We start from the raw sequence: 12945 nt of genomic DNA on the forward strand, positions 1-12945 counted from the left end.
GTTTTAATTCTAAGAAATAAAAGACCCAACGCCGTGTAACCCAACAACACCACACACGTTTGCAACGACAACAGCCCCTGGCGCCGGCCCACCCGCACAAGCCACGCCTTTCCCTTGGGAACTCCCCAATCAGAGCGTCGCTGTCCAGTTGGCGCCTTCAGCCCAGACAATAGAAAAAGGCTTTTTCTAAATTACTAGAGCGGCCCTAAGAACCGCGATTCCATGGGGGTGAAAGGTCGGCAGGGAATTGGCTGCCGTGTGACGGAAGTTGAAGGGTGGCACGTCACTTCCTGGTCGTGCCTTTTGGACCTCTGGCGGGCACACGTGCTGCCCGGCGGGTAATTTTTGTTGTTGCGGCTGCCTCCTGCCGGGTCGGGTCGCCATGGTGAGTCCGGGGCGCGGGTGAGAGGGGGGTGTGTGTGTGTGGCGCGGCGGGGCCGTCTGTCGCCCCCTTTTCATGCGTTCTTTTCCGGTTCCTCCCCGTGCAGAGTTTGCCTCTGAATCCAAAGCCCTTCCTCAACGGGCTGACTGGGAAGCCCGTGATGGTGAAGCTGAAGTGGGGGATGGAATACAAAGGCTATCTTGTCTCTGTCGACGGCTACATGAACATGCAGGTAAGAGAGGGGGAGAGGGTTGGCTACCGATGCCGTTACTGCAGGTTGATGGCCGCCCATCAAAAGCCCGTGCTTCACGGTCAAGGGCTTTGGCTGTGCTTTTGCACCTTCTCATCGAGTTTGGCGTGCGGTAGTCAGACCACATTAGTGTCACGCCCGTTCTCCAAGGGTCTGAGGGTAGTGCCATGTGGGTTTTCCTCCTAATTTTATCCTCACAACAACCCTGTGAGGTAGGTTAGCCTAAAAGAGTGACTTACCCTGCATCGTTGCAGAGAATTAGCCCCTTCCGAGCCAATGGGTCTCCTTCCCGGCAAAGATGCCCAACGTTTCTCTGTGCGCAACACCCTCGTCTGGATTAGGGGAAAGGACTTTTGGGGGTGGGGAGGAGATAGAAAGAACCAGTCCAGGGGCTTTGGGGAGGGGCCGTGGCTCAGTGGTAGAGCCTCTGCTTGGCATGCAGAAGGTGTCAGGTTCGATCCCCGGCATCTCCAGCAAAAGGGACTAGAGGCAGGTAGGTGATGGGGAAGACCTCTGCCTGAGACCCTGGAGAGCCACTGCCGGTCTGAGTAGACAATACTGACTTAGATAGACCAAGGGTCTGATTCAGTAGAAGGCAGCTTCAGTTTTGGAGCTGTAGTTTGTACCTAACCTTTACCAGTCCTGATATTGACAGCTAAGCTCTGCACCCCATCGTCTTAACCCCCCTTAAAAAAAAAGTCATCCTTCACCTACTGACTTGTGTATATCAGACCCTTGTTAAAGGGGCAGGAGCAGACTAGGCTATTTTCCCTCCCAACTATATATTTTTGATGTTTACTCCTAATTCTTAATGCAAACATCTCTGTGTGTGAATGGCTGTGTTTGTAAGGTAAGGAACATGTTATGGAGCAAGTTCTACTTGCTGACACAGTTTCTTTAAAATGTTGAAAATGATCTGTAATTTCCAGCTTATTACAGAGAAAGGTGAGGACCTATCCCACCTTGAAGCATTCATAATAATGTGGGATATATAGTCACGAAATGCAGAACGTAGTGGAAAACAAATGGTCATGCTGATGACATTAGAAGACTTCTTAGCACATTAAGTATTGGTATTCATTGTTTCACACCCTTCAAAAAACTTGTGTATAACTTCAACCTGGATATTTGTCTCTTAAAATTGTCAGATTTTTGTTTGATGTAACGTATTGACCACTGGCTTGGAACCCAAATATATGCACATATATATATATATAATTGGTTATAACCAATTAGTAAGCATTTATTTACAAAATATCCCTTTCCTGTATTCTGGGACTCTAAATCTTTCACACATAAATGGCATACCTTGCTTTCAAGTTTTGGAGAACGGTATGCTGCAAGCTCCTTTTCATTTCTGTCTTTCAAGTCAGTTCCAAGCTTGCGGTAAGTTACATCAAACAAGGGACTGACAATTTCAGAATCATTGTGCTTTATTCATGAGCTAAGAAGCAAGTTTCATAATTAGTGATGCATGTCGATGTCCACGTTGATACTAAATTATATTTCTCCATTTAACAGACAAAAATATGAATAAAATAAAATGTGGTTGAAGTAAACCTTTAAAATTGTAAAACTGGTTACTGCAGAAAATTATATTTTTGGCTGTCAAACAGTAGCCCTGTTCACATGTTAGTACACCCTGCCTGTACATGCATACATCTGTTTGTGAGGCAGAGCCAACACATTAACTTTACGAATGAAAGTGGGGATCCGTACCTGGATAACTGTGGGGCTTGTATCACATGTTCAGTTGTTTAAAGAATTTTAAAACTGGAATGTAGCTTGTTTCCATAAGACACCCAGCAAGATGGGTTTTCTGAAAAAGTAGATTTCCCCCCAAAAAAACTAGTATGCTAAATACATGGTTATCTGATTTATCATGTCTACTTTGGTTTTGTAATCAAATTTTAAAGTACCTCATGTTAATTTTGTCTCAATAGCAACCAATATTTGGACTGAAATATTTGATGGGGGGTCAAATCAAGTATGGTTTTAAGTGCATAAACAAAATCAAATTTTTATGGGAAAACTTATTTTTATTGGAATAATACTAGTGAACATTTAGACAATGTAGATGTACTTCCTTTCCATTGTTTACATTTAAGGGGAAAAACCCGAAGGAACTGAAAAATGTTGACATGCTAATTTTAGTATCGCCAAATAAATGCATAGTATGCCATGGTTGTCTACTCATCTACTTCAATGGAATTTAATTCTCATCTGCAGAAGTCACTAGAGCTTTACTTGATTGTTCCGTATAATATGGGTGGTCACAGTATCCCTTCTGCAGTGTAAGATGAGGCACATCAATAAGAAATTGAGCTTTGGTTTTGATTTGACCATATACAACTAATCAGTTAGTTGCATGTGTAAAATCATTTTTAAATTTTCATATTTGTAGTTTTTATTGCTCTCCTCCCAATACATACTTGCTCACACAATTCCTAGGAACAATAATCTGAAAAAAATTAATTATAAAACTGGTACGTTTACCTTCTATTGTATTGACAGTGGCATCCATTTGTGGTTATCAGTTTTATGGAACAATGAGTTTTTTAAAATGGAAAATTTTCCTTGTTGCACCTGCTCACCATGGTGCATTTTATCCTTTAAACTTCAGCAGAGAATTTTGAGGGATGCTGACGTAAGTGAAAGGATAAGACAGCAAACAATCTGCCTCTACAGGCTGTTACGCTTGTGCTAGTATAGGATTCAGCCCAACATTAGCAACGTTTCAATATGTTATGCACTTTTAAAGTAAGAAAATGTTAAGTGCTTGAATTTATATTTGATTTTAAAGATCTTTTGTACAAGAAGCTTATTTTTACGGGCATACATAGATCCTCTAATCGTCCTTAATTTTTGTTTTGTTTTCCTTGCTAAAGCTTGCAAATACAGAAGAATATATTGATGGTGCATTATCTGGACATCTTGGTGAAGTTCTGATAAGGTATGTATAATATTAACATGTGCAGTTTTATCCTGAAGCAATATTTACACTGTGCTAAAATCCTCCAGCAACAGTACTTGGTTTAAAACCATCAGAACCCTTTGCAGTATTTTAAACACAATACTTTAGGATTAGAATACCAAGTCACAAAATAATCTGGTAGGTTGGTATAAAGTGCTGCTTCATTATTTCTCTTCCTGTGTAATAGTACTTCTATGATTGCAATTGGAAACTGTATTAATATAAGGAAGAATATATATAGTGAACAGAAGTAACTTTTATTTTTATTAGTACCAATAAATTAAATACAGCTGCAAACATAGAATACTTGTATTTAACTTAAACTTACAAGCAGTTTGACTTATTAAAGGAAATATAGTATGATGTATACATTAATTTTTTAAAAATATAAACCACATATATTTATGCTGATCATAGCAAAAACAACTTCTGTTTTGATTTGCAGGTGTAATAATGTCCTTTATATAAGGGGTGTGGAGGAGGAGGAAGAAGATGGAGAAATGAGAGAATAAACTATTGCTTTTGGAAACATTTTTAAAGGTGTTCAATCTTTTTTTAAAAAATACAATATATGTCACGTTTGGGTTTAGTAAATTTGTAAAAGAGCCTGCATACTGTCTGTATCTTGTGGTTAGGAAAAGTTAATTTTTGTTGACAGAAAATGTTCACTGTGAAATAAAGACTCCATTTGACTTTTTTTAAAAATTGATTTGTTTGTGTGAGGTTAAGAATTTTTTAAAAGCAAACTGGATGAAATTTCCTCTGCCACAGTTTACTTACTTTAACTGAACTGAGCTACAAGCACTATTGCAACATCTGGATCTATCTTTAAAAAAGCCATGTGATGCAGTTTAACTGAAATAGTAGTCATCTTCGATTCTTGAAGTGTCATTTACAACTTGTTCTTTTCCTTGTTGAATCTCTGGAGGTTGTGAGCGATACACCAGTTTTCTACCCACCTAAAAATGTAAGAAAATATAAACACAATCCTTGTTAAATTAACTTCTGAGTTCTAATAGTCTTCCAAATCTATTAGATACAACTGTATTAGTTACATGGGCTCTTGGGACCATGCGGGGGCATCACGTTATCTAGAAGTAAAACCATAACTGTGTACACTGAAGTGCAAGTTTTACTGAGTTCAGTGGGACTGACTCCCTGGTGAGTTTAGTGTTGCAACCTCAGATTCTTCTTGTTTACTCACACAGATCATCATTTTGTTTGGCAAGAACAGGTTCTAGCAAAAATTTGCCTGTGCTGTCATTGAGCATTGCTTGCAAGTGGAGCGTCAAATTATTTTGGTTGAGATAGAGCTGTATCTGAAGTTGCTTCTGTTTGGTTTTATTTCAGGTTAGTAAAAGTTAGTAACTGTCATTCCAGTTCTGTTTTGTCTGTGATTACTTGCATTTCTTTCACATTTGGTAAAGTGTTAAGATTATTGTCTAAAATGTCTGCAATATGCTAAAATGTATTTGAACTTTGAGAGCTGGAGCCAGTTCTTCTGTGATCAAAAGACTACTGGGAACATGGAGGTTGTAGCAAAAAGGATAACATACAGAATCTACTTTCCACCCCTTTTCTTTTGCATATGCATAAAACCTGGGCAGGGGAAGAGAATTCCGCTGATTTTCCTCCTTGGTGCAGCCCCGTTCCCAACTCCCACCATCTTTTGAGGGTTCTCCAACCCTCAGATGTGCATTTTTGTGGAACAGAGGCTGCAGAAGGAAACAGCTTTTACAAACATGATTTGTTCACAGAAGGGTTGAATCCAACCCTATGTAAATACTGCAGTGCAACCATCAATATATCCATAGGGAAGGTCTCTGTTGAATGCATTTTGTGTTAGCACTTGAGTTGAAGGTGTTTAGCACTGCAGCACTGTGTAGGGTTTCACTCCATTGTGACTCAAAGCCCCAGGATCTGCAATCTTTACAACAACAAGCTGTCTGCCTGCTGCTTTCTATCCCCCATAGAAATGCCTACAGAATATGGGACAAACCCAGTGCTTTAACATGCTTCCAAATACTGGGTTTATGTGGCCATCATTCATTATTATTGGAGCCAGTAAGTGTATCACTCTGTCAGATTTTTTTTGTCAGTTAATTATTCTTTACTGGTAACCTGCTTTGGAGCGGGTCCATAGATTTTGGTCAAGCTGCTGGAGGTTTTGTGTTTAGGGACTCAGGTAAGTTTGTTTCCATTTAACTATAATTTCACTGCATTGCACACTTCAGTGAAAGTGGTGCTCTTTAATGTGTTAGCTTTTAATCTGAAGTGAAGATATTCTAATCTACATCTTTGAGCTAAATCCCTTTGCAGCACAATTATAACGTATTTTAATCAGCATTTGAATTAATTCTGGATGATAAACCAGACTCAAGATACAACTAGTGTTTCCCTGCTGATAGGCTATTATCATGCAGTGACTCAGGCAAGATTGTCCAATGGTCAAAGAATAGCAAGCACAGTTCAAGTGAGAAGAGCTATGTCATTGCCGCGAAAGGTCATGCATGCAAAACATGTGGTACATGCTGTGACTATGTAAATATATGCGGGCTTATATTCCATTATTCAACTGGATTTACCTCAAAAATATGTGCATGACCACAGCTATATTAGACTGAGGGATTTAAAATAAATAGATGAACATCTTTTTTAAAATTCACAACTAACCCTTTTATTTGGTGCTGCAATTGCTCTTTTCAGAGCACGCTTCACTCTTTCTTCTTGAGCTTTCTTCAGTTCTTCCAATTTCTCTTCACGTAATCTTGAAGAATTAAAACACAGTTTGCACAATTAGGAGACATTACTTCTATGTTACCTGAAGAAAACTTGGTTTTGGAACCTCCCACACTTTCTCGGTCTGGTAATTTTGCATTTTACTGTGATTAGTTTGTGGCACTCAGGAGTGAAGCATCAAGAAATACCTAGAAATTTTATGGAGGGTTCTTGCAGAAAGGAAGCACAAGGGTAAATTTTAGACTTTTTTTTAAAGTCAAGAGCGCTAATCATACTTTATAAAGAATCTAATGAACTATGTAAAATATGCACTGAAGTGGTAACCTACTCACTGCAAATCCCAGTGTGGTCTAGAAATAATGGTGGTAGTGTTGAGATCTAGGTTTAAATCCAAGTTCAATCATGACAATATATGTCTGAAATACTTTTATTACTTATTGGTTGTTCATTTACCTTTGCTTTCTTTCTTTCAATCTAAGTTTTTCATTGGCTTCAATAGCATCACGGTATTCACTTGGAACTGCTTCCAACAACTCGCACAATTGTGAAACCCTAGTTTCTATTACTTTCAGCATTTGAAAGGTAGTCAGACTGGTTACTTCAGTTTCTTCACCACAAGCTCTGTATGCTTCTGTTACTTTTTTATTAAGCACATCCAGAATTTTATCCTTATGATTTAAAAAAGTGTTAATAAGGTACAGCAACAATTTGTTAAATCTATACCAAAGCCCACAATGAAATATTAGGATGTACCCTAGAAAAGGACAGTTTCCAAATTTGACACTTTTATAGTTGCATGATTGTATTTCCTTCCTTTTTTAGGCAAATTCTTGGATGGTTTCCTTTCAGTTCACAAGGCAGGCTGGTAGAGATTCATTGTACAAATAACACAATACACAGTTGAAAGTAAAGAGAACTAAATCTAATAAAGATACAAATGTACATTTCTTCAATAAGCCAGTATGTATTTAAAGTAGCAAAGAATGATTCAGCAAGAAAACTGCCGCAAGTTTTCTCTGCACATCAGGGGATCCAATAGCCCATAGATGATTGAAAGGCAATTTTTGTTTCTTTGTCTGTCTTCAATTATCTTTATTTCAAGAAAAATATTTTTATATATAAAAATCCGAATATTTGAAATTCTGAAAACTACAATTTGTGGCATTTGTACATGGTATGTGAAGTAGGTGTTAGGATCTTCGGGGCAGAACTTTGTCAGCTGATATCCTGGGATTGTGGAACATGAACAAACACTGTTTAATTCAAAATAGCCCTTTGTTCCACTGTACATAATTTTAAGATTAAAAGCCTGTCCTTGCAGCTGCATATTGATACCCAAATGCGTTCATGTCCATTCCACTGCAGCAAATGGGCATGAGCGTAGGTCTGCATTATCACATCTCAGTAGCAGAGGGTTGTATACTTAAAGTAGAGCCAGCTGGGCTATCATAGCCTCTTAAGACAGAGAGCAAAGTTAGGTATTAATATAGTTACACCGTCTCCCATTTTCTACTCACTCTAATGACACCATTAGATATAATGATAAGGGCTGGCTCTCTTGAGCCATTCCCCGCTATGAACATAAGAAAGGTCATGCTGGCTCAGACCAAGGTCCATCAAGTCCAGCAATCTGTTCACACAGTAGCCAACCAGGCGCCTCTAGGAAGCCCACAAACAAGACAACTGCAGCAGCATTGTCTGCCTGTGTTCCAAAGCACCTAATATAATAGGCATGCTGCTCTGATCCTGGAGAGAATATGCTTTTCCCATGTCAACACCCCTACCAAATAGTGCTCTAACAACAGTAAAGTCTTTTTTTTTATTTATTTTTTATTTTCTCATTTATTACAAACTAAATCAGTTTTCATCATATAATTCTTATAAATTTAAACAAAGTAGAAATCAAAGACAATTATCTATTACAAAAAAAGGGGACTTCCCCTTCACTCTAGTCTGTCTAGCATTTAATTTGTATATACTTTTGCCAACATGTAATCCTTATTTGTAGATTTACATTATATTTATCTTATATTATCAAATCCAGTTCATATAATATTGTAAAATACTCTAAAATATCTATAATAAGTTCAAATTAGGGATTATATTAAGGAATAACCTTTAAATTGACCTATTGAGAAATAACTTTCACAGTATATTCTCCACGCCTCCCAAACAACAGTAAAGTCTTCACTCTTAAATATCAAACAGATAAAGCCTTGGAACCAGAGTAACATTTCCACATGTGCAAGGACTTCTGCATGTAGAGTGTGATTTTCTTTTCTGTGGCAGGGACAGGAATAGGGGGACATTTTGGGCTCCTGATGGAATGGGAATGCTGAGTCCTAACAGAAAATGTTAGTCTGGATCCAGCACAGAAATTGTCATGCCCCTACAGAAGATATTAGTGTAGCTTTTATATAACAAAAGGGAGACTGCTTTTATTGTTAGTTGTTTACACAGCAAAAAGTTACCATGGTTGTTGGATTATACTGTCCTGCAGAAAATATCTTGGCTTTTAATGCCAGTTCATTGCTTTTTTCCTCTTCTTTCATGGAAGCAGCTATAACAGCTTCTTTTTCGTCCACTAGGCTTTTTATTTTTTGTTCCCTGCCAAAAAAAAAACAAAAAATGGTGCTCAGAAGTTATAAACAGGTTTCATAATTCTGTAGCTAAACTGATATAACTCACAGTGGCTATATTTCTGCTAGCTCTTAACTTTATAGAAAGGCTGCTACATCACTGTTGGTATCTGATAAGCCATGCAGTTTGCCGGGACAAACGAACTGACGGTGAGGTTGAGACCTTGAGTTTGGAAGGAAATGGTGTGTAGGAGCTTGCTAGTCAAAATGATGGACATGTATGGTACCAATCAGCATGAGCAAGCCATCATCCATGGTACTGTTTTTTTTGGGGGGAACTTCAGTTAATTTACAATTGGATTGTCTCAAAGCTCTATGTGGGGGCCTTGCCCATGAAATCCCAGTTCTTTTCTACTACTGTCTTTGCAATGTGGGGCATGGGTGATCTGGATACCCCTTCCCTTGAAAGAGACCTTTCTAAGGTTGCTAGATCTTCCACTATAGCCCACTGGGGGGGCGGGCCTTACTCAACACTCTAGGATTCCACCCAAACTCTATGGTAAAAGCTATACATGAACACATGAAGCTGCCTTATATTGAATCAGACCCTTGGTCCATCAAAGTCCGTATTGTCTACTCAGACCAGCAACAGCTCTCCAGGGTCTCAGGCAGAGGTCTTTCACATCACCTACTTGCCTAACTGGAGATGCCGGCGATTGAACCTGGGACCTTCTGAATGCCAAGCAGATACTCTACCACTGAGCCACAGCCCCTCCCCAATTTCGGGGGCAATTCTGCACTTGATGCAATTATGGCACTTCCAGGTTTGTGCCAGAACTGATAGTATTGCTATTTGCATGTCCCCAGACCCTCATTTTCCTGCTGGGTGACGATGCTCCCCTGGCAACCCTAGACTGTGCCCTAGCCCCTTCCAAGTGTGGCCTGCATGCTGAAGACAGGTGATGTTAGGAGTGGACACCAGGTAAGCTTCCTGCAGGAGAACATTTCACTTGAGGTGCTGCTGCTCAAAAGGCTTTGTCTCTGGCTGCCACTCTTTCATCTCCATGGAAGGTGATGCACACAGAGTAAGGGCTGAGAATTAGCTCTTAAGTGACAGGCAGACAGGTATGGGAGAAAGCAATCATTCAGAAACTGGCCCTATGCCACTTAGAGTTTTTAAGGTAACAACCAACAGTAGCCAGTGAAATTATTTCAGTACAGGGGTTATATGGTCTCTGTACCCTACTCTTGACAAAAACTTTGCCACTGCACTTTTGTGCCAACTGAAACTCCAATTGGTACAAAATATTCTTAGGCTGAATCGTAGATTGCATTTCTCTAATCCAGGGGTCCCCAATATAGTGCCCGCCAAGTGTTTTCAGGAAGTGGGAGGGGCTAGGTAGGGCTTTTGCCCAGCAAAGGTTCTGATTGGTTGTGCAGATTTTTAAAAAAATGTTGCTTTGGCAACAGCTGCCACCACAGCACAAGGATTGACACTGTGTTAACTGAAGTTACTATCATTTTGTGGCTGGCTCTGCCTCCTGTAGCAGCTATTTTGTTGTTATGCTCACCATGCCGTGTGAGAATTCCAAATGTGCCCGCAGACTCAAAAAGGTTTGGGAGCCCTGCTCTAATTTAACCTGGATATGATAAGAACTTGTGTGGCTGTAGCCAAACCATGCTTCTTAAGAAACTATTGAAGCTGCTATGACAGAGGAAATTGAGCTATCAGCTAATTGTCTTACGGTAAATAGTGCATCTGCTCCTTCCAGGAGACAGTAACCCCAACCAGAACAGGATGATTCTTCCATGATTAGTTCTATCACCAACAAACAGTGGCTCAGCCTTAGCTGGATGGGGCTTCAGTTTATTGGTCCTCATCCTTTACCTTCTCCAGACCCCTCCTGCTACAGGTAAGCTGTGGTCTTTTTAACATCAAGTTCTGTCCTCTTTCTGTAACACAAATACAAGTGCTCTAGGCAGAGATAATGTTACTTCTCTGTTCTGTACATTGGCTATCACATTCTTGACACTTAGCTTAAATATAGCTACTTACTGGCTATCAGCCTTGCCATGTGTCTGATGGTCAAACTAGATTTGGTACTGGCACCTTGTTCAGTGGAGCATATAGTGTTTAGGGGGCAAAAGAGCTTAATTCCTCTTCTCTTATGTCACAGCTCCTATCTGAAATGGGCACTTTGTTGCTATGTACTCTTTGTAAAAATGCTCAGTTCAATACACATATCTTCTGTCATCACATCTTGTTCAACCCTAAATAAGGGGAGAAAAAGCAGAGGATGCAGACTTTAGCATTTGCCCTTTTGTCTTGCCTTGTTTTAGATAACTTACATTTGCTTTTTAACAATTCTTTCCCTCTGCCGACAATCTTCCAGTGTTCCAGCTAAGTCCTGAATGTTTTGAAATAGCGTAAGATTTTGTTCCTCAAGAAATGCGAACATCTGAAGTAACTCTTCTGGGTTTTTGAAATATATCTCTGGCTCCTTATGCAGAAGAAATAATGCTATCAACATAGCTGCAGATCTGTTAGAGAGAGTACTTAAAAAATAACCGAAGACTCAAAATCCATGCTAGGATGAGCAGGAATTTTTTTAGGACTGCATTGCATTAGATACTGTGGGTGGCACTTGCCTTGCTAATCCCTTTATTAGCAAAAATATTTATCAGCCAAATTAACGGCAGTTCACCTATTATTCAAAAGATAAGTTTTCTTTGTGTATCTCCTATGGATGTTTTAAAGTGTACATGAAAGAAATAAAGTTGTTTGAAGACACAGAGGGATGAAACTGTAACTGGCTATGGCTCTTGCCAGTAAGCCACAGAGTATTTTCCTTATTTTACAGCAGTCACCAAGGCAAAGATGAGCAGCAATGGAAACAGGAATTGGCCTTTTGTTTTTCCAATTAGCCACTTTCTGGAAATCCACAAAATGTGCCTCATCATTGCTAATGTTTTCTTCAAATACTATAATTTATTTTTAGCCTGAAAGCAGGGATCTGTAAAACAAACCCTTTTATACCAGTTCCAGGGTGCCAAGTGCATATATTGCTGACAACGGTATATATCCTCTGTCCCAACCCTGTATGAGGAAATGACAGTCTTGGATCTTCTTCCCCCATAAATATTTTCCAACCCACAATTCCCAGAGGAAGTGTACCAAGATTGGGTTCACATTTTAACTGGAGCTTGGGTACTATGTAAAAACAAAATTGGCATTTGCAAAAAATGCAACCTTGCCCAACCTCTGAAAATCTGATGGTCAAGTCACAGGACCCACACAGCCCACAGGTTTTGGTGCAGAGGTTCTCTAAATGTTTGTGTAATCATTTAATTAAAAGCAAAAGGGCCGCCTTTTTAAACAGATGGCACAAATATAATCACAACACATAATAACAAATATAATTACCACATCACTTGGTATGTCTTCCAAGGAAAACTCCTCGTCTGAAGAAGCGGTTTTTTCACTTGCATAGCTATTAGAGCAGGCAATAATTTAACTCAGGTTTACATTTCAGTCTTAAGCAAGTTAAAGTTTCATGTCAAAAGGCCGCAAAACATTTTTTGTAAAATGGGGCCTAACACTTTAGCTAACAGAAACGGCATCAATAAACCTTACTGACCAAGCATTGGAAGAATTTGAATGTGGTCTGCTTTTCTTGACACAAATACAGTCACTTTTAAGCCATTTATGCAGGGTCAATTTTGATGCTCACTCAAAGCTCTTTTTTTTTAATGTGACCTTTAAAATGCCTATTCACAGTCAAAATGCAAAAGGAGAAATTACACCCCCCCTCACCTGCTCCTTTACTTGCATAGCCATTGGCAATGGTCGTTTGCATAGCTAAGCCGAGTTTGTGATTTTTCATGGTTCTTTCAGTAAATGTTTGAGTGGGGGGGAAGGTTGTGTTAAAGTGGCTCTTAAGAAATGCACAGCAGGTATGCGCTGGCTTTGCAGTCACTTCCTGAATGATGGTTCAGCATGGAAAACTAAAAAATATGCGGG

The 12945-nt window shown here is 39.4% G+C and overlaps 2 protein-coding genes across 2 annotated transcripts in view; one reads left to right on the plus strand and one right to left on the minus strand.

Moving 5' to 3' along the window:
- Nucleotides 1–290: 290 nt before the first annotated feature.
- Nucleotides 291–4145, plus strand: SNRPF (small nuclear ribonucleoprotein polypeptide F). Its single transcript, XM_056847372.1, has 4 exons — nucleotides 291–385; nucleotides 489–614; nucleotides 3521–3585; nucleotides 4052–4145. The coding sequence occupies exons 1-4, from the start codon at nucleotides 383–385 to the stop codon at nucleotides 4116–4118; spliced, it is 261 nt and encodes an 86-aa protein (XP_056703350.1). The 5' UTR covers nucleotides 291–382; the 3' UTR covers nucleotides 4119–4145.
- Nucleotides 4146–4457: 312 nt separating this feature from the next.
- The window catches only part of CCDC38 (coiled-coil domain containing 38), a 30081-nt gene continuing 21593 nt past the window's right edge, over nucleotides 4458–12945 (minus strand). The window contains exons 11-16 of the mRNA XM_056846526.1: nucleotides 12349–12415; nucleotides 11274–11425; nucleotides 8817–8952; nucleotides 6799–7013; nucleotides 6280–6373; nucleotides 4458–4565 (exon numbers count right to left, since the gene is read on the minus strand). Of these exons, the coding sequence (XP_056702504.1) occupies nucleotides 4458–4565; nucleotides 6280–6373; nucleotides 6799–7013; nucleotides 8817–8952; nucleotides 11274–11425; nucleotides 12349–12415 (772 nt within the window). The remainder of the gene's footprint in view (nucleotides 4566–6279; nucleotides 6374–6798; nucleotides 7014–8816; nucleotides 8953–11273; nucleotides 11426–12348; nucleotides 12416–12945) is intronic.

The sequence above is a fragment of the Euleptes europaea genome, chromosome 3 (genome assembly GCF_029931775.1).
Source record: "Euleptes europaea isolate rEulEur1 chromosome 3, rEulEur1.hap1, whole genome shotgun sequence".
Classification (NCBI taxonomy): Eukaryota; Metazoa; Chordata; class Lepidosauria; order Squamata; family Sphaerodactylidae; genus Euleptes; species Euleptes europaea.